General features: G+C 48.9%; 1 protein-coding gene across 2 annotated transcripts; it reads right to left on the bottom strand.

Moving 5' to 3' along the window:
* Nucleotides 1-1,250: 1,250 nt before the first annotated feature.
* On the bottom strand, nt 1,251-21,994 carry GGT5 (gamma-glutamyltransferase 5). Of its 2 annotated transcripts, XM_033098579.1 has the most exons (12): nt 21,334-21,993; nt 9,205-9,335; nt 8,767-8,862; nt 8,042-8,237; nt 7,263-7,420; nt 6,584-6,730; nt 5,557-5,693; nt 4,989-5,179; nt 4,449-4,555; nt 4,143-4,261; nt 3,869-3,979; nt 1,251-1,465 (listed from the first exon to the last, which is right to left on the bottom strand). In XM_033098579.1, exons 1-12 carry the CDS (start codon nt 21,504-21,506, stop codon nt 1,319-1,321), a joined length of 1,713 nt encoding a protein of 570 aa, XP_032954470.1. In that variant the 5' UTR covers nt 21,507-21,993; the 3' UTR covers nt 1,251-1,318. The 2 variants fall into 2 exon arrangements, with proteins under 2 accessions (XP_032954470.1, XP_032954471.1); XM_033098580.1 differs by lacking the exon at nt 8,767-8,862 and having other exon boundaries at nt 21,334-21,994.

The raw sequence follows: 21,994 nt of genomic DNA, 5'->3' as shown, positions 1-21,994 counted from the left end.
CTGAAGCAGAGGGAGATTTCACACACACAGAGGAGGGGGCCCTGCGACCACAGGGAGGGTGGGAAGGATGCGGTCACAAGCCGGAAACACCAGCAGCCACCGGAAGCTGGAACAGGCAAGAAGGATTGGCCCCCAGAGCCTTGGGGGAAACAGCCCTGCCCACACCTGGATTTCTACCCAGTGACATTGATTTCAGACTCAGCCTGGGAGAGAATAGATTTCTGTTGTTTTGAGGCACTCAGTTGGTGGTGTTTTGTCTCAGCGACACAGGGAACTAATCCTCTTCCCTGTTCTGCTTGGCCCAACTCAGGACCAGAGTGGGAGGCTATGGCTCCGTCGTGGAGTTGCTCCTGGGCCCTGCGAGGTGGAGGCATCCCCTTGCGGGACGCTTGGGGTGGAATGGGGACCTCCGATATTCCCAGGACCCAGTGTGGGGCAGGATGCTCAGGTGAGTACAGTGAGGCCCCTCAAGGAGGGTGGCCCACCCAACAGCTGCAAAGTCATTCATGGTGGTTGGGGGCTCATGGGTCCAAAGTGGTGGTTCTCAACCAGGGGTGATTTGGAGTCTGACTGTTTTGGGGGCGTACGGCTGCGTCTAGTGGGTAGAAGCCAGGGATACTGCAAAGCATCCCTGGGGAAACCTACAACGTGGGGAAACCCTCACAGCCAAGAATGCTTCATGCAAAATGTCAAAGTGCTAAAGGTGAGAACATAGGCTGTTGGGGGTGGGGACAGGCTGGGGTCTTAGCTCTTAACTTCATCCAACATTTTCTTGACATGGAGGGCAAGATCCAGAGACAGGACTTGGCCAACAGCCCCCAGGCCACACCCCTGTCTTTCCCCAACAGGTGGCCCTGGGCAGTAGGTGCTGCTTCTGTCCAGGGGGGTGGCCTGGACAAGGCCCAGGCTCCCACCTCCGTGGTGGTGCGTTACAAAGGAGCTCAGAGTATGTATGTGTGTTTTCTGAGGGTTCCCTCCCCTGTCTCGACCCCGCATCAGGCGATGGTCCAGCCTCCACTTTAATTTGAACTAGAGAATATACAGATAGGGAGAAGGGTCAGAGGGGGAGCGTGTGCCACAGTCCTGGGGAGAGGGCTGGAGAAGGTTAGAGGGACCAGGGCAGGGCCACCAGGGCTTCTGCGGGAGGGCTCAGCGCCCACAGTCGTCCATCTGCCATGCTGTCCCCACCTCTTGTAGCCCCAGGCTGGCCTCCAGCCACGGATTCCAGATCCTGTCAGAATGCTCAGTCCCACAGCCACAGCCTGACTGGGCCACACACTGATGTTGGGCCGGATCCCAGCTCTTGGGAGCAGGGGCTTCAGTAGCCTGAGGCCTCCCCACCCTTCCTTGGATCCGCTGCAGCATACACACAGGCACCGTCCTGGGACACAGCCTGGACCACGTTCGAGAAAAAGAGCCTCCTGGTCTGGTTCTGGCCCCGGTCCTGGAGCCCCTTCTGCACCTCCTGGAGAGGAAAGAAGGCCAGCTGACACATGAGGGCAGCTTAGATCCGCCTCCAGTGGAGAAAGGGCCCAAGCAGGAACATGAGAACCCTGACCTAGAAGGCAGGACTGGGCAGGGGGCGGGAGGTAAGCATGAGAGGGCACTGGGTGAAGGCTTGTCTGCAGGGCATATAGTCTACGCTTCCCACTCGAAAGGCCCTAGAGAAGTAACATGGCGGAGAGGACGTCACCCAGGCCAGAAGAAGCTCATTTCTGTCCTGCATCTGTGGACACCAGGGGCCTGAGTGCAACAGATGAGGAATCCAGGGGCGTTAGTGCAGAAGGTAGGCTTAGGCTGAGAGGCCTTCAGTTTTGAGGACCTTACAAGCAAAGCCTTCTAGAAGGTAAAGGCTGCGCCTTTGGAGTCCCAGATCCTCCTTACATAAGAACTGCCCAACTCAACATCTCACCTCCACCTTGGGGTCTCCATTTCTGGGGACCCTGGGACATGGAGGAGGAAAGGCCTGACGCCAGCTCTGCTGTGCTACACACGACCTTCCATCTCAACACCCACGTAAGAAAACCCAAACCCAAATCGTGGGAGTCTAACTCCTCAGGGCTTGAGGCCCCACAAGCTTAGGGCCCAATTGGCTGAGGAACCAGCTGGAAGAAAGACGGAAAGCTTCTGACAGCTTGCTCTGCCATTTGCCCACAAGTCCACGGCTATTGACCCCCACGCTAAAGGCGCCAGTGGTCCCCGCGAGTGAGGTGCTCAGAGCACCAGGCCCTAAATGCTCAGGTTTGAGACACTCAGTGTGTGGAATTGGAGGGCATCAGGGACCCAGGTGCTGGTTTCTAAGACACTGAGTATCTTGCTTCAAGGTTATGGTCCCCACATATTTGCCAGTCTGTAAAGGGGCACAAATCCTGAAACGTAGGGACCTGTGCTACTTGGGTCCCACATTTCCAGTTATCATTTTGGACCAAGAGTTCAAGGACCTTAGCCAATCAGGACCCTAGATTCCAGACTTCTAGGTACAAAGAGCCCCGTGTCCTCCAGTCCCCAGGATCAGGGCCTCTGACCTGAGGTCACCTGGTGAGGCCATACGACCGGAGCCACTCGCAAGGTGAGGTCTCCGGGGCTCCACACTTTCTCTGCCTGACACACTAGTTTCCCAATGTCCTTGGGTTTGAAGGCCAAGATCCTCACTGTCAAGGCCACAGAGGGCCTGCACTCCTCAGAGACTCTGTTCCTTATGGTCTACTAGCCAAACTCCAAGGCCCTGAGGAACAAAGACCTACTTGGCTTCAGTCCCTGGGCTTTTGTGTGAAGAAACTTGGAGTCTCGCAGTTCCTACCCAGAGTCTAAGAATTCACAGAAAGCCCTAGACCTGCATGGCCAACGCTCTAACTCTGAGGGAGCTAAGGATCTTACATCGCTGGATGCAAGGCTGTCTTTTCTGAATCCATAGAGTCCATGGTTCTTGGAGAATTGTGTTCACAGAGTAAGGACCTTCAGTCAAGGTCAAGGAGACAGGCCTAAGAGAATGAGCCCTGAGGAAGCACTCGACATACTGCCATGGGGTGGACCTTACAAAGTGAGGAAAGGCCTCAGGTTCCCAGAGTTTGAGCCCAACGGGTTGAGGTCCTTAGTCTCCAGGCCCACAGACCAAGGGTCTCAGGGATGACACATGCCCTTTGGGCTCAAGACCTCTCACTCTGTTGTCAGTAGAGTTTTAAGGCCCATGGGAGGGTCTTAACAAGAAGGATAGCTTTGAGGACCTTGAACCCAGCTGGCTGAACTGAACCCAGGCAGGAAGCTTGGAGCCTTGAAAGCCATCAGTCTTTTAAGTTAGGTCCTAGCAAAAGAATCAGCCTAGAGAAGCTCTGAGAAAGCTGACCATCTGCTGGGGCACGGGTGTGAGTGGGGGGTGGAATTCAGCTCCTGGACCTGCTTGTGTGGGGTAACTGAGAAATGTTTGTAAGAACTAGCACCAGTGAAATCCCGATTCCTCCCTCCCTCTGCAGACTCTCATGGAAGTAAACTTTTACACATAAACTTGCATATAAAAGCTGCAGATCACACGAGGAAACAGATCATAATGAGGGAGAGTCTGAGCGGCCACAGCCCGGAAAACTAGCTTGTGGAGAGAAGAGCATAGACAGAGCAGGGGCCAAGGTGCTGACGTACTTGGCCTGGGAGAAGTATGGACAACACCCTGTCCTCTGCCTTGGAGGCCACAGGACTGGACTGGTGCCTCTCCCACTGAACTTCTCAACTCCTGATGGCTCCCAAAGCTGAAGTGTGCTGGGCCTAGGACATTCAGTAGCTGAGCTCCACCCAGGGGCTTTGAGCAGTACGCACTGAGGTTGAGCAGTACGCACTGAGGTGTCCAGCCTACAGGTGGCTCAGACCACGGTCTCACCTGATTGAAATTGGACTCGTACTCCACCTGACCCTTGTCATTCACATTCAAGATGGGGGCGTCAATGGCTGCTTGCAAGTCAAAGCCAAGCCACAGCTTGTTCATGATGGCCTGGGGGAGACAAATAGGATAGAGGGAAAGGAAAGAAGGAGGAAGGATGGAGGGAGGGAGGGTGTACCAACCACTCCACATCGACCCGTCTTTGCCCCCAGGAGAGCAGGACAACAGGGCTGCTCAGAGAGGGGACATTCCACCCAGGAGTCCCTGGACTCACATGGGCCACAGCAGAGATGATGAGCTCTCCACCAGCCCCGCCAATCACCAACTTTGACCCCTGGACTGCGTTGACCAAGATGGAAGGAACCATGGATGATGGCGGACGCTCGCCTGGAACTGGAGGCCAGACAAGTGTCACCTGCAGCCTGATTTCTAAGCCAGGACCCTACAGGACTGCCACTTCCATCTCTGTCTCCATTCACCACCCCACAAACCATGGCTAGGCGAGTAGGGATGGCTGCCCCAGGGGACACCATGCAGCACCCACCCTACCCGCCTTCCCTCCTCTCCCTCCTGTGCTCACCTGGTGGAGGGGTGACATGGGAGCCTGGTGGGCGCCTCCAGCATAGGTCTAGGAGTTCGTTGTTGAGGATGATGCCCGTGCGTGGTGAGTACACCATCGCTCCAAAGCTGCAGACGGGGAGGTGAAGCCTGGGCTCAGGCACCAGACATGGATGCCCAGTTGCCAGCCTTCCAGGATCCCCTCGTGTTAGCAGCTGCACTCCAGCATGCAGGAGCCCCTATTCTCTCTGTGGTAGCACCCCCAAAGATCCACCCATGGCCCCCATCAGGGTGTCCTTCTGTGTAAGGTCCATCCCTGGGTGGGTCCTGGCTCCAGGCCACCCATCAGCAAGCAGTCCTTTCAGCCAGAGACGCCGGGGATGGAGGGCCCTTTTGACAGAGAGGAAGAAGATAGGGGAAAAGCAAGGTGATGTCCCATGGCGACAACCAGCAGGAGGCTTAGGGCTGGGTGACCAGGCTGAGCGCAGAAGTGGGGCAGAAAGACTCAAGTCTAGAGGGCAAAAGAGTGGGGCCTTCCCTCCTGCCTCCGGGGTACACGCACGGAGTATTGATGGTGCTGGTGGCAGCCACGGCGCTGCCATCCTCCCCCAGCACAGACACGTGGGACGTGCCCATCCTGTGGCCCCAGCCCCCGGCCAGGCTATAGTGGCTGAGCTCGTGGTCACCCCGGGCGTCGATCTGCTGGCGGATGTGCTGTGCCAGAGCCTCCCCCAACAGGTCCTGGGAGGTGTTCTGGGGTGGGCAGGCAGGTGATGGGGTCAGTGGGGGGCCAGGGGGGCCCACAGAGCAGAAGGCCCCCCCTTGGGAGACCCTCTCCAGTCTGTCCTTCCTCAAGCCCAGGTTACCCCAGACCCTGCTCACACTATAGGTCCTTTGAGACGTGGTGCCACCACTCCCTCCCATACCTGCCACTCCAAGGTTTCTTCCAGTCCCCAAACCTGATGTAACCTCCCTTCCCTGGGCCACTATTAGGCTGTCGTGTTCTAGAACCAACCCTGTACACACCCTCCAACTTCACCCAGCCGGGCGCTCCTGGCCCATGGACGTAGCACACACTGGCCCACTCATCCCTTCATGCTGAGCCCTGGGCCCAGCCCAGGCCCCCTCACCTGGACCTCTGGGTGGCTTCGAGGGTCCCACAGCCGCCAACCTAGCCCTCTGGCAAACTTGAGCGTTTCCACAAAGTGATGGTACAAGTTCACCCTCTCCTCAGTCTTGACCACCGACTCCGCAGAGAAGTTGAACCCTGGAAAGGGAGTGGACGCAGGTCGACGTCACCCTGTATAGTGGGTTGAATGTTGGAACCCCCCAAAAAAAGATTTGTCGAAGTTTTAATCCCCAGAACCTGTGAACATTACCATATATGGCAAAAGAGTGAATATTACCTTACATGGCAAAATGTGTGATTAAGTTAAGGATCTTGAGAGGAGCAGATTATCCTGGGTTATCCTGGTGGGTGGGCTCTAAATGTAATCACATGTATCCTTATAAAACAGACACACAGAGAAGGGGAGAAGGCCGTGTGACCACAGAGGCAGAGACTGGATTGATGCAACCACAGCCTAGGAATGCCGACAGCCACCAAAAGCTGGAAGAGGCAAAGAACAGATTCTCCCCTAGAGCCCCCAGAAGACACATGGCCTGGCTGACACCTTGATTTTGAACTTCTGGCCTCCAGAACTATGAGAGAATAAATTTCTGTTGTTTTAAGCCACCAGGCTTGTGGTCATTTTTTACAGCACACCCAGGGAATGAGTATAGTCAGCCTCGGGCAGCCCAGCTCTGGGCACTGCCAGGATCCCCCTCACCACCCTGCAGTAGCGATAAGCCAGGCCAGGCCTCACAGGATGCATGCACTGGACGGGCAGCTCACCACCTGTGGAGCCTACCTGCTCCTGTGCTCTGGGACTAGGTCACCTGGGGGGAGGACTCAGTGGGTGGATGACGTCAGACCCTTCAGCAAAGCCCCAAGCCAGCTCTAGAACACACCATTTTGACCCATTTCCACAGCTCTATCTTCAGCATCTGAGGAGGGGGCTGAGCTGGAAAAGGCAATGGCTGCCCAAGGGCACAGCTGGGCTTGGAGTTCAAGTTACCAGCAGGGCAGGACTCTGGGCTGGAGGCCTGGGGCCTCACCTTTAAGCACATTGAGGATGAAGCTGAGAATTGCGCCCCCTGCAGGTGGCGGTGGCGAGTACAGGGTGTAGTCTCCCAAGGGCATCGCCAGAGCGTCTACCACCTCTGGCTGGAATGATGCCAGGTCCTGCAGAGTCAGCTGGCTGCCTGAAATGAGACAGAGAAGGCTCAATGTACAGATGGAAAAATAGGAGAAGCGTGACCGCCACTGGCCCCTGGTTACACAGTGCGGCTCCCCTAGTCCCCTAGCCTTCTGGACCCAGAGAGGAATGAGGGTGAATCTGTGGGAAGCGGCACCAGAGCCGAAGGGGGCCAAGTGGACAGGGGTCAAAGGCAGACAGGTTGGGTAGGGGGAAGGAGGGAAAGGTAGGAGAGGCGAACTGGCCTCTGGGAGACTCTGAGGGTGGCCAGCTCCAGGCCCAGGAGCCCCCCATGGCCCACCGTGGTCACCAATAACTCCCCTCTGTCGGCTCTAATCCACAGGAGCTCTGCTCCTCAAGGGCCTTACTGGCAGGGTCCCTCCCAGCAGTAGGCAGGAAGATGCACAGCCTCTCCAAGCCCTGGGTGAAGCCGGCACTTCCTCAGGGCCTGGGGAAGAGCTTGCCCTCAAAAACGAATAGCCAGAACCAGCTTCTTTCCCTGGCAGGGCTGGAGGCTGTGGGACCTCAGCATGGCTCACCTTCCTTGGCGATGTCCTCCAGCAGTGTCTGGCCCAGCGTCCCTGTATAGAAGGCCTCTGCACCTTCCGTGGCCACAGTCTCCAGGGTGGTGGCCAATGCAGGCCAGGAAAATGGGTCCTGGTGCCTCAAGGGTTCTGTCCCATTGAAAAAGAGCTGCCTGGGGGGTGGGAGGCAGCCTCAGGGTCGGCATAGGTCCCAGAGGGCAGCCACACTCTTGCAGGGCCTCTCTATAGGGAAGCAGTCCTGCTCCGAGGTCCTGAGGGACTGGGTTGGACGTCAAGGGGACAGATTCTCTAGGATTCTCTTACCTCACTGATTACCCTGCCCGGGGAGGTCACACTCCCCAGTGGGGCCTGTGTCCACCCAGGGCCTGTCCTCCCTACATTCCTGGGAGGACCTAGTCAGTGGGCTGGTAAGGTGGGAAAGGGTGGTGGCCAGAGCCCTCCTGCCAGCCCAGAGAGTGAGAAGGAGGGCAGGGCCAGAGAACAGTGGCAGAGCCCAAAGCCACACCCCTGAAGTCATCACTTGGGCACAAATTCCCTTTGGCCTGAGCCTTTCGCATTAGGTTATTGCCACGTGGACCCCAGAGGTCGGAACTGAGAAAGCAGAATATTGGCCATGCAAAGTCCCCCGGCACCCACATAGGGTCAATCTTCCAGAGGCTCAGGTGGAGCTTGGTTGGGGGCTGGGCTCAGACAGGCAGTGGCCTGAACCCAGGAGCTGAGATGGAGCCCTGGCACCCGCGCCCCACACCCCCGCCCCCCAGGGCGGTGCTCACCTCAGGGAGGATGCATGCAAGAGAGGCCTCAGGAAGCTGCTATTTAGGAACTGACTGAGGACAAAGGGTATGCGGTAGTCCCCTTTGAGCAGCTTGATGGTGGGCTGGAACAGCTGTGCCCAGGGCAGGCGGCCGTGGCGGTGGTGGGCCTCAGCGTAGCCACGGAGCTCCCCAGGCACCCCTATCCACTGGGCCCCTGCAAGGTGTGGCAGCGTCATGCTCCTCTCCCCATGCTGCCTTCACCTGCCCTCAGCCTCAGGGCTGCCAGGCCTGCCTCAGGACTCTCCATCAGCCCCACACTTGGCCCCACCAGACTTACCCCCCAGCCATGGCAGTCAGAATGAGATTTCTGGCACCCACACCTGACTACATCCTCCCTCATTCAAACCCCCGTGGCTACCCACTGCTCTCTGTACAAAGTCTACATCCAGGCCGATAGGGCCCAGCAAAAACTGGCCCCGGGACCCCTATCCCCACAACCCATCTCCACTGAACACTCTGGCCTTTGCCTGGGTTTGTCCCTCTGCTTGGATCATCCCTCCCTATTCAGAGAGCTTTTCTCCCAGGAAAACTCCTCCAACCCCAGTAGTTCAGGACCTCTGTGGGGGCTCCCCACCCCCCAACTGCTATCCCCCAGTGCCAGGGTGTTTCAGCTTGTCCATGAAGCACACTTCCCCGTCAGGGGGTATTCTGGTCAGCCCCAGGGGCCCCTCTTGGGGTCTTACCTGTGAGCAGCGGCCGGGCCCTTTCACACTGATTCAGCAGCCCTTGGACAGGTCTGGTGGGCACCGTCTCTCTGGCATTGATGACTTCCACCTTCCCTGGAGTCAGGGCAGGGTATGTGAGTAGTCAGGGGCACTCGTATGGCTGCCTGGTCTCAGTCCACACCACGGTCCCCCTCAGACATCCCTGGCCCTGCTCTGGGCCTCTGTTTTCCTCTCGGTATCATAAATTGATCTCTGTGCTAATACTCAGAACAGGACCTGCCATGGAGGCTTTGCACAGATGGGGGTGGGAGGAGGCAGAAGACACCAAGAGGACCCAAAAAGGGGCATGGGGGGGGTGGGATAGGCTCGGCCAGACATTCAGGATGCTACAAGCACCTCGCCATCAGTGCTTATGGACAAGTTCACCCTCCGCACGGGGGTCGCCTGTGGACTCACCTGTGGTCGCATTGTAGATGGTGAAGACGACCCCTCCGCCCAGGCCCATGCTCTGGGGGTTGACGACGTTGGTGCAGACCAGAGCTGCAATGGCGGCATCTATGGGAGAGCCCTGCTGCTGCAGGATGGCTCTGGAAAACACAGCACAGAGTAAGGGGCCCGGCCCTCCTGCCCCAGCCTCCTCACTTAGGCTTGCTTAGCTGGCCTTCACTGGAGAATGATAACAGGTGGGTGGCCCATCTGCTGCCACCAAGCCATCTGAGACCAGAGCCGGCTGCCCCGTTCAGTCCAGACACTCACAGGGCCACAGCACTCTACAGACGGCAAATTGTGCTGCCGTTTACACTGTCCCTTACTATATATAAGGTGCTGCTCAGTTTGCAAAGCGCTTGTGCTGCCATTATTCCCTAGGTCCTCCCAGGGGCACTGGTTCATTTATAACAGGCTTGGGCCAGCCCCTCTCTCCCTCCCCGTGGTCCCAGGAGCCCAGCCTGGACAGCCACCATTCCCCATCTTACTGGGGACACATGAGCTCCAACTCCTTTCAGATTGGATTTTTTCAAGTGATCCCAGGATCCTGCCCTGCTATCAGGGCTTGGCACTTGGGTTGATGGGTCCCACAGCCCCTCCCAGGGCCCTAGTGTCTAGGAATGCTCTTTGGCCTCAGTTTCCCCACCTATCCATGAGCAGCAAAGGGTGGGCCCTTCAGGTCTGCAGTGCTGGTCAGACTGGCCTGTGTCAAGGAAATGACCCTGTCTCTGGGCCACATTCCTGCTCACCAGGGGCTGCTTTTTCCCTCACCCTCAGGATTTCACTGCCCCGCCCCTCCAGCACTTCTGGGAAGCCAGCATTTAAATCCCAGTTACAGGTGGGGAAACCAAGGCTCAAAAAGGGAGTGGACCTGGGTCCCCTTCTTCCGCTTCGTGCAACCTCTGACCCCAGCACCCCCTCAGCTCCAGCACCTTGGCTCAGCCACAGCCACTCCCCCTCCTGAACTCATGTCCTTCCCTGATCCACATGACGCTACGCTGGGCCAACAAGGGCACACGTAATCTTGGAATGGGACAGAGGACACGAAGCCAGAAACATGAGAGACCTAAGAGTGTTACACTCAGGCACAGAGAAACACAAATTTTTCATAAGAATAAAACACCATGAGGTCATAAGACAAACCGAGGAAAAACAAATTTTAATTCCCGTTACAGACAAAGGCCTCGTCTCTCTTGACCTATTGCTCCCTCCCCCTGGAGTGCTTTCTGCACTGAGCTTCCAGGACTTGTGCTCCACCCTCTGTGCTCTGGGTTCCCTCCTACCACCCTGACCTCATGACATCAGAGGCCCTGGGCTCAGTCCTTGGTCCTTGTGCATCTGTACCCTCTCCAGGATGAGCTTATCCAGGCTCAAGGCTTGAAATGTAACCTCTATGCGGATGATCACCAAATTTTATCTCCAGCCCAGTTCTCTCCCCTAAATTCCAGACACTTTATCCCCAGCTATTGACAAGGTACCTATCCTGGGTGTCTAAGAGCATTTCACTCTTAACATGACCTATACTGAACTTTGTACTTCCTACCCACCTCTGCCCCCAAAATGGCCCCTGTCTTAGTCTTCACTGCCTTAGAAAAAGACACAATCATTTACCCTTTTTCTCAGGCCATAAACCTTGGAGTCGTCCTTGATTGGTCACTTTCTTTCATGCCCATATTCAATCCACCAGCAAAATCCTGCTAGGTAGTTAGTTATACCTTCAAAATATACCCAGATTCCGATCCCTTCTTATCACCTCCACCACTACCACCACCACCACCCTGGTCTGAGCTACCAGCATCTCTCACCTGGGTTATTGCAATGGTCTCCCACCTGGAACCTGCATCTGCCTTGTTCCCTTATGTGTTAACAAAACAACCTGTTAAAATGTAAATCATACAGCCCATGGGAGATTAAATAATTCAGATGAAACTTCCCGCAGACAACTTGAAAAGCGAGACAAATAGAAAACATCTGGTTAAAGACATCAGAGGCAGGGAAGAAACACAGACCTAGGGAGAGAGGTGAGTGTGGCATTTGGAGCTGCTTTTCCTTTCAAGATGATGGCCAGTCCTGGAAGAGGTGGCTGAGAGGCCAAGTGCTTTTGACATCTTTGCGTGTCTGGGACCTGAGCAGACTGAGTAACCACACTTGGAGAGCGGTCCTGACTCTGAGAATAACGGTGAACTAGAAATAGACCAACCCATACAAGCACATCTTCTCAGTCACTCAAATGAATTAATGTGATCAAATTGTGATCCCACAGTGTTGGTATCTTAAGCTTCAAATTATTTCTAAAAATTATTTTAAACAATTTTTATATATACTCTCCAGTGCTAAATCAAAAATAACCAAGCAAACGATAATCTGTTAAAATGTAAATCAGAAGTAATATGGCACAAACAAAACCCAAGAGAAAGCACAGATAATGATGAACAAGACCCATAGGATCTCCAGATTATGAAATTGTCAGATGACAGACTTTACATAACTACAGTCAAGGACATAAAAGACAAGATAAAGAATTTCAACAGAGAACTGGCATCTACAAAACATGGAATTAGGAGCTCAATGGTAACAGTAGATTAACAACAGATTAGACATAGATTAAAAAAAAAGATTTATTCAATACAAACCCAAATTTAAAGAGAGAAAAAAAGGATAGAACATTCAGAAAATAGATTAAGAGACATAGAGAATAAAATGACAAAAAATATAGCATGCAAACACTAATGAAGAAAGCTCATGTAACTATACTAATTTTAGACAAAGTAGACTTTAAGAAGAAAAGTTTTATTATCAATTATAATTGTAAAAGCTCAATTCAACAGAAAGATGTGAAAATCTAAATGTGTGTACACTTACAGTTTTAAAATATATGAAACAAAAATTGTCAGAATGAAAAGAATAAATAGTGGGAGACTTTAACACACCTCTCTCTAACTAGTCCAAAAGCAATTTTGGAACTCTTTTTCTGGAATGACCATCAGAGCAGTCATCGTATTACCCTTGATGTCCTGAATGTCATCAAAATGACTTCCTTTCAATATTTCCTTTATCTTCAGGTAAAGAAAGAAGTCATTGGGGGCCAGATCAGGTGAGTAGGGAGGGTGTTCCAATACAGTTATTTGTTTATTGGCTAAAAACTCCCTCACAGACAGTGTGTGTGAGCTGGTGTATTGTCATGATGCAAGAACCATGAATTGTTGGCAAAAAGTTCAGATCGTCTAACTTTTCAGCACTTCTAAATAATAAATGTGGTTAACTGTCCAGTTGGTACAAATTCATAACGAATAATCCCTCTGATATGAAAAAATGATTAACAACATCGTTGCAACAAATTCGTGAACTTAATTGTCAGACCTCGTGTGTGTGTGTGTGTGTGTGTGTGTGTTTAATCTGTTTGTGAAAACAACAGAAAGAACTAAAGGCAATGAAGCTATAAAAGCTATTTTGACTCACTTTCCATCCTCAAAGTACTGAAAATTCATCTTGCTTAAACATAAACAATAAAAAGTATTGAAGTCACACCCTGTACTGAGTTGTCATAAGAAAAAAAGATAATGAGGAACAGAATAACATCCATGGAAGTATTACCAGAAACACAAGCCCACAAAGCAGATGCAAACTACAACTTAGTGTTTCAAAATGTGCAAAACTAAATTAAAAGAATTATAGAAGCTGTGAAAAAAAAGCTTACATCAGAAGTAGAAAACCCCTAAAGTGAAATGACTGGAACAAATGAAAATTGAAAAAACAAAATTACAGAACTCAGGAAAGAATGAAGCGTAAAAGAAAACATTCTCAGATATCAGACAAGAAAAAGCTGATGGAGTTCATCACCACCAAACCAGTATCACAAGAAATGTTAAAGTGACTTCTTTAAGAAGAAAAAGAGAAAAAAGTATATGAATAAGAAAATATCACAAAGAAAAAAATAAAGCAGTGAATCAACCAATTATAAAGTTAGTACAAAGGTTAAAAGGCAAAAGTAGGAAAGCCATGTGTAATTACAACAGTAAATTAAGGGATACACACAAATACACACTCATAAAAGAAATAAAAAATAATGACAAAGACAGAAACATGGGGGTCAGTGAGCTGTGCCCTCTACAGCTAAGATTGTGAACAACAGCTCTCCCTGGAGCTGGGCTGCCGTGAGCATCTGGAGGTTGGTGTGAGCTGCCGTGAGCTGCCAGGAGCAGGCGGCATCCAGCGTGAGTTGCTGGCAGCCAACATGAGCGGCTGTGGGCCGCTGTGAGCAGCCGACCAATGACAGGCGACTGATGGACCAGGGAGCTGTGTCCTACACAACTAGACTGAGAAACAATGACTTGAACCGGAGTCGGGGGGGGGGGCATGTGGAAAAAAGGGGGGAAAGAAAACATGGAGGGGGTGAGTGAAAATGGTAGTGATTATAGAATGTGTTCAAACTTAAGCCACCTCCAACTTAAAATAGACTGCTATAAACAATCTTGATATATCTGAAGAGCATGGTAATCTCAAACTAAAAATCTATAAGAGATATACATGACATAAAGAGAAAGGAATCCAAACACAACACTACAGAAAGTCATCAACATACAAGAGAAGAAAGAGAATAAAAAAGGAACAGAGAAGAACTACAAAAACAATCATAAAACAATAAAATGGCAGTAACTACATACCTATCAATAATTACTTTAAATGTAAGTGGATTAAATACTCCAATCAAAAGATGAATGGATAAAGAAGCTGTGATACATATATACAATGAGATATTATTTAGCCATAAAAAAGAATGAAGTCTTACCACTTGTGACAACATGGATGGACCTAGTGGGTATTGTGCTAAGTGAAATAGGTTGGACAGAGAAAGACAGATACCACATGATTTCACTCATATGTGGAATCTAAACAACAAAATATATGAACAAGCAAGACAGAAGCAAACCCTTAGATACAGAGAACAAACTGATGGTTGCCAGATAGGAAGGGGGCTTGGGGGCTGGGTGAAAAGGGGGAAGGGATTAAGAAGTACAAATTGGCAGTTACAAAATAGTCACAGGGATATAAAGTACAGCTTAGGGAATATAGTCAACAATATTGTAATAACTATACATGGTATCAGGTGGGTGCAAGACTTATCAGGGGGATCAGTTTGTAAGTTATATAAATGTCTAACCACTATGCTCTATACCTGAAACTAATATAATATTGATGTTGATTGTAACTAAAACAAATTTAATTAAAAAAATTCTCAGAAATGAAGACTAAATAAGGATAAACATAGAGCAAAAACCTACAGAGATGCCTTAAAATAAAGATAAGTTGAAAAGGAGAAAATATTTTTTTAAACAAAAGGAAATGAAGAACAAGATTTTAAAATACAGATATGGAAGATAGGCAAAGAAGATCAAACATACACTTAACAGGAGTCCCAAAGAGGAAAGCCAAATCTGTGGAACAGAATAAATAACAAAAACTACAATTCAAGAAAACTTTTATGATTTAAAAAAACAACTTAACCCTGTATTGAAAGAGGACTCCACTGTATGGAAAAATCAATTCAGAACAGCACAGCCATATTCTAATAAACCTACTGGACTTTAATAAAAATTAATAATTATTTGGGCATCTAGATAAAAAGACTAAGTCTCTTATAAGAAAAAGAAAATCAGATTGTCATCAGGCTTTTCGACATCAATGCTTTATACCAGAGACAATGGAGTGTTATAGTCATACATTCAAGGAAAGAAAATGAGAGCCAAGGATTTTATATCCTGCTAAACTGCCTTCACCTACAAGGGCCACAGACTGTTATAAACATGTAAGAACTTAGTGAATATTTTCCCAGTGAACACTTTCTGAGGAATCCAATAAAAAAACAAACTTCAGACAACCAAAATAACTGGAAAGACTTTGACATAAGGAGTGGGGCTAAGAATTAAATACCTATTTACCTGTATAACTAAGACTAAAAATGATGGTTATTATGCAATGCAATAGCTATTGTTCTGAAAATGTAGGTACAGTACAACAATAAAAAATTGGGTGAGTCCTCGTTAGTATAGTGTTGAGTAAAAAAAAAAAATTGGGTGAGGATATTGTTTTGAGGACATGGCTGTTGTCTTTTTCTTATGGGCCAATGACAGGTAAAAATATATATTCTTTAGCTTTATAGACCCTCCAGTAGTGATAAAAATAAACTTCCCTGTGTTACTGCACATAAAGTTGGATGTTATAAATGTGTTAATTGGACCAATAAAAATGTCACTTTTAATGACTATGTGGACAGAAAACTCATCTGGTGGGAAAAGGGAAAAGTAACTGGGAAAAATAATAGAAACAGCTAAAACTATGATGGCTGGTGAGTCTGTTGTGTGGATATAAATGGAGGGTGGGATGAGAAGGGAAAAAATATATGAAAAATAGAATAAGATCATTGATTGACTGATAGGTATTAACCGAGAGGAAAAAGATATCCCTTCAAATCCTATGCTGGCCAGGAAGAAAAAGAGGAAGAAGAGGTTACTCTGTGGTTTCAGTATTACTCATAGCAGGGAATTGTATCAGTCAGCATTCTCAGAGAAACAGGGTATACATATTTAGAGAGATTTTTATTTTGAGTAATTGGCTCATGTTATTGTGGAGGCTAGCAAGTTCAAAATCTGTGGCAGAGGCCAGCAGGCTGGAAACTCCATCAGGATTTCTGTGTTAGTGATGAGACAAAATTCCTTCTTCTCCCGGAAACATCAGTTTTTGCTCTTCAGGACTTTGATTGGATGTGGCCCACCCACATTTTGGAGGGTTATCTGTTTTACTTAAAGTCAATGAATCCTAAATGTTAATCACATATATAAAATACTCTCATAGCAATATCTAGACTAGTATTTGACTGAACAACTGGGTACCATAGCCTAGCCAAGTTGACACATAGAAATCAGAAGAGCCAATAGGTAACATCCGAAAAAGGAAAGAACTAAGAGCACCATCTCTTATTTATCTAACATTGTAATTACATATAATATATAACATAATAAAGATATTAATATACATATAGCCATTAGTACAAAAATATAAACCTTTCTTGATAGCAAAGCTATATCAAAAAGAGAAAATAAGTGAAGTGATATAGTTGCTTGCTTTGCAAAAAGAAACACAGAAATAATAACTAAAACAGAAATAAAGAGCAAAAATAAAAAAAGAAAGTATATAAATTTTTAAAAGAAACAGGAAAAACTAAATCAGAAACAAATAAAAATGATTCCTTTTAAAAGACTGATTAGGAACAGAGCAAAGACAACATAAATGAGAGTGAGACTTCTGAGAACACCGTCTTATAGTTTTGACTTGTATTCAAAAACAAAATTAAAACAAGAAAAAAATTAAGCTAATATTATATAAACTGATAACATAACCACACAGGAAAAAAATTAATTTACTGTGCATCTTTTGTGGGATACATCCTGAATCTGATCGTAGAGAAACAATCAAACAGACCCAGATTCTGAAGAAAGGCTGTGATACAACTGGACTGACTTCTTTAAAAAATGTTAGTGTCATAGAAGATCAACTGATATATATTTTTTTAAAGCAGGGGATTGTTCTAGATTAAAGAAGACTAAAGAAAGATGACAATCACTCATTGGATACTGGATCTAAAGAGATATACAGATAGATAATAAATAGATAAATAGATATATGATAGATTAGATAGATGATAGATAGATAGATAGATAGTATGAATTATTGGGTCAATTGGGAACATTTGAATTGGACTAGATATTAGATACTATTATTGTATCAAGGTTAAATTTCTTGAGTGTGATAATAGCATTAGGGTTATATAAGAGAATGGTCTTATTCTTAGTATATATTTGCTTAAGTATTTAGATAATGAATGCACCTTTCTAAAATATGGATAGATAAATATATCTATCTATCCATAAATATATGGAGAGAGAAAAAGAAAGTAAGATAAAATATTAACAATTGGTGAATTTAAGTGAAAGGTATTCATTCCATTGTTCTGTGGATTTAAAACTTTTTCAAAATAAAAATATAAACGTTTAGGGGGAAAACAGTAACAACAAAAAAACTCATCAAATGCACTTAAGCCAAACTTTGAGGGGATGTTATAGCTTTAAACGCACACAATAGAAGACAGTTTAAAGATCAACAACCTATGTATCCACCTTATAATTTGTGTTTCCCAAGGTGTTTCTCAAAATAATTTTTTTTTTTAAAAAAAGCAACTTAAATTCAACAGAAGTAGAAAAGAATCAAGGTAAAAGCAAAAATTAATGAAAGAGGAAATAAATGTACAATAAATAAAATAAAAAAGCCAAAAGTTGATTCTTCTAAAAGACGATAAAACTTATAAAAACCCATGTCAAGACTGATCAAGAACAGAGAAAACACTAATTACCAATACCAGGCATGAAGAAGAAGACTCAGTACAGACCTTGTAGACGTTCATTAAAAATATAATAGAGGATGTTATAAATAACCATATGCCAATAAATGTGACAATTTGCATAAACTGGACAATTCCTTGGAAGGAATTTACTAAAACTGACACAAGAAGAAACAAAAACTTGATAGTCTCCTATTTACTAAAGAAATAGAATCCATTATTTAAAAAACCTTCACATACACACAAATAACTCAATCTCAGAAGCCTTCACCAGTAAATTCTTCCAAACATTTAAGGAGGAAATAAAAATAATCTTAAAAACAAAAACAACGAAACTAGCCTACCCTTCCAGAGCATGGAAAAAGAAAGAACAATTCCCAGTGCTTTTTAAGAGGCCAGTAACCTTGATACCAAAATCTGACAAAGATATTATAAGAAAGGAAAATTACGGACCAGTATCTTTCATGACCATAAAGACAAAAATTCTAAACAAAATATTAGCAAATCAAATCTAGTGATAAATACAACTGACATTAAATTGGTAACAAGTGGGGTTCATTCCAGGAATGCAAGGGTGGTTTAACATTAATTGCATTTCTTAAAAGGCAGAAACATTATTTGATTGTTTTGATAATGCAGAAAATGCGTTTGATGTACAGCCTGATAGGAAAATGGACAAAAGATTTGAACAGAAACTTCACTGAAGAGGATATCCAGATGACCAGTAATCACTTCCAACCCCTCAGCAGTAGGTACAGATTTGTTTATTGTCTATCTTCCTCAGCACGAAGGCCAGGGCTTTGACCATCTGGGTTACCCCTGGGCCCCAGGACAATGGCTGTCAGACGGTAGGGGCTGCATTCCTATTTGATAAAGGACGCGCATGCATCTTCACACACCCACTACACCCATTGACCATAGCCGTACACACCCGTGTATGATGGCACGATGGCATGGGTGTGCGGCCACCCAGGCTGGAATGCCTACTCACCAGCTGCGTGACACTGGGCACGTGACTCAACCTCCCTGAGCCTGAGTTTCCTCAGTTCTGAATGGGGGCAGTTCTTGTCAGAGAGCCACAAGGTAGAACAATCACACGTTTCTGTCCCCAAGGAGCCAGAAGGTTGCTGTCACACACCCACTCTGACACGCACACTCACGCATGTGTGTGATCACACAAGCGGTGCACAGTGCCCAAGTACACAGGCCATTTCCTCCTGAGCCCCAGAGGGGAAACAACGCAATAGTTTCCTGGTGAGCTGGCCAGGAGTACAGAGAGCCGCTAGGGTCATAGCTGGAAGGGAAGGAAAGGTTGGGGGCCACACTCTAGTCTCCTATGAGCCTTCCAGTAGGGCCCCCTGCTCTGACCCTGGGCCCTAACCCCAGGTCCTGAGATCTGACTCATGTCCAATCCAAGCCACTGAAACAGTCAGTGGTCAGAACACCTGCCATCAAGGACGCACCTCCTATGGGCCTGGTGAGCTTCACACCTCCCCATGAGGGAAGTCCTGACATGAACCCCCTTTCACAGAAGGGGAAACTGAGTCTCATAGGGTACAGCAATGTGTCCAGAGTCCCTGCTCTAATCTGCACTAAGAGCACAGGCCCCTGGATGGGTTTGGGGCAGCTGACAAGACTCACTTCTCAGGGCTGTCCTCAACCCAACCCTGCAGCCCAGGCATCGATGCCCCAGAAGGTTCCCACCAGCCTCCTCTACAGCCACTCACTTGGCTAGCAAAGCTCTAGCCTTTACAGGCCAAGCCCGAGGGCTGGGCAGTCATTGGGGTCCAGGGCGAGATATTGGGGCCTCTGGGAAGACCCCACACCTCTAGTAGCCCTGGAGAGTTTCCACCTCTTCAGGGGCAGCAGAGAATGGCAGCCCCAGCTGAGCCCACTCACTCTGACACCAGGCAGATCGCTTCTGTGCAGGCCTCGTTTCCTCATAAATCAAACAGAGCCATAAATCCCACTGGATTCAGGGAGGAGCAGTGAATCCTCTCTCCGAGGATCCAGTGGGAGGGCAGGACTTTCTGAGTGGTCACAGCAAACATATGTCACAAAGCCTAAGGGCCACCACTAAGCCTGAAGTTCACAGTCTCCCTAGAAGACAAGCACTTACTCAGAGCCTCGGGACACCAAGTCTGCACACAAATCTAACACACGAGGACATGCGCTGGAAGATGAGAGACCAGAGAGGAAGGGACCTCATTGTCACCGTACATCTATTCTAGGTCCATGACGCAGCATGATGTTGTGTCCTCACTCACATGAACCTTAAGAACCCTCCCCTAGGAGCTCTAGCTGCAGCAGAAGGCCCAACCTGAAATGAGAGAACCTGGTGCTGATAAGATAGATGGAGATTGGGCCCAGGAGGCCCTGCTGGTGAGAGAAGGTGGTGGGGATGGGAGGAAAGAAGGAGAGTAGGTTGTAGGTGGCGACCCCCATCAAACCCTGCAGCAGTATGGCCAGGAGGCCCCAGCCCAGCTGGGGTCACATGACCCCCTGTTCCACAGAAGCTGGGCCCAGCTCCAAGCTCTCTCCTACTCCTGGCTTCTTAAAACAAGAACAGGAAGCAGAGAGTGCTGTTGGACAAGAACGCAAACACTGGGGAGAAATCATATCCATTCTCCCCACCAAGGGAGGGTCGCTGGGAGCTTCTTGGGCAGAGACCCAAACCCCAAACCCTCACATACACAGCAGGGCACAGTCAGGAAGGGATAAGACAGAGACAGACGGACGAAGGGAGGCAGCAATGAATGAATGGGTGAATGAATGAAACAGGAAAAAAAAGCATGCAGAAAGGGTGAAGCCACAATGAAGGGGACGAGGGACATGATCTGCCCAGTGGCGCCTTGGGTCAGGACTCGGCCACATTCCCCCTTGCTTTTGGACAGTATGCTGGTTTACAAAGCATGCCTGATCTTGACAATGGTCCCTGGGGCAGATATTCCAGGAAACAGACCCAGCCAGCAGGGAGGGGGTTGGGGGACAGTAGGAGTGTCCTGCCATGTCCCACCCCAGTAGGCAACAGAAGCCTCCCATGGGCTGGGCTTCCTGGAAGAGGGTCAGAAACACCAGCTGGGGTCCCTCTCCACTAGCCCATTTGCCCTAGCTTGCCAAACATCAAAAAATCACTCTGCCCACTACTGTCCCAGTTCCACGTCCTGAAACAAGGAGGGGAAGCCCTGGGGGACATGGTGCCAGCAGTGGCAGGTTTCCCGGGTCCCAGTCCAGGGTGGGAGACTGGCCCTGGACAGCACTGAGTACACCTCAGCAGGCCAGTCCTCACACATGGAGCCCCCGAATCCCCTCGACCATGTCCCTGGGAGAAGACCCATTCTTGGAGAATGGGCATGGCCGACACTGAAAGGGGCAGCTTTGGTCATTGAGGTCAGCCTGGGCCAGACCAGTGACACGGTGGCAGTGCCTTCCCTGGGCTTCCTGAGCCTTGGAAGTAGGAATAGACTCACATATCGTCTCTGCTCTGCCTACACTGCCATTGTCCCCAAACTGACATCTGTCCCATGCGTACGCTATACAAGGGCCCTGGGGCTGCTTCCTTGCGGGAGCCCAAATTCACTTGGCCCCACATGCCAGCAGGCACACATATATGTACCTTCTCCATGCGCTGGCCACTGGTCACGAAGTCTCCAGGAGGGGCCAGCTGTTGAGGGCCACCCAGCTCCCACCCACCTCTTACTCACCGTCCAATGTCCGAGCAGACCTTGGAGTCAGCCGCAACCGCAGCATGGGCAAAGGCCCGGGGGCCGCAGGGGGCATGGTATCGAGAGAGGACCACAGCTGGCACGATGATGGCCAGGGCCAAACCCAGCCCCAGGAGCAGCACGCTGACTGTGGCCCCGCGGCTCTGTGCCATGGCTCTGCAGCCCGGGGCAGCAGGGAGGCAAGTAGGCAGACAGGCCAGTGGACAGACAGATGCACACACAACGTGTGGATGAATGGACAAGATGATTCACAGAGGGACTCACAGATGTTTGGATAGATGGGCAAATAGACGGACAAATAGATTGACAGACAGCTGGAGAGAGGATAGTAAGAGAAGGACGGCCAGATAGACAACTGGACAGAGATGGAAATACAGATGGACAGACAGACAGGTTTACAGAAAACAGCGGGCAACCAGGCAGCCGGGTGGATATATGGACAGATGGCTGACGGCGGCTGCCAAGCTGCTGCCTTTTCAAGCGCTTGCTACAGTGGCGGAGCTGGCCGCGTGGCTGAATTTCCAGTTCTCAGCCCCTACTCTTGCTCCTGGCAAGAGGCCAGGGAGAGCAGAGCCCTGTTATGGGAGTTTTTTCTTTCAGGGAAGCAAACTGCTACAGTTAACTCCCTCACTGCCATTCC

Source organism: Rhinolophus ferrumequinum, chromosome 25, assembly GCF_004115265.2.
Source record: "Rhinolophus ferrumequinum isolate MPI-CBG mRhiFer1 chromosome 25, mRhiFer1_v1.p, whole genome shotgun sequence".
Taxonomy (NCBI): Eukaryota; Metazoa; Chordata; class Mammalia; order Chiroptera; family Rhinolophidae; genus Rhinolophus; species Rhinolophus ferrumequinum.
This window is presented reverse-complemented; position numbering and strand designations above follow the sequence as displayed.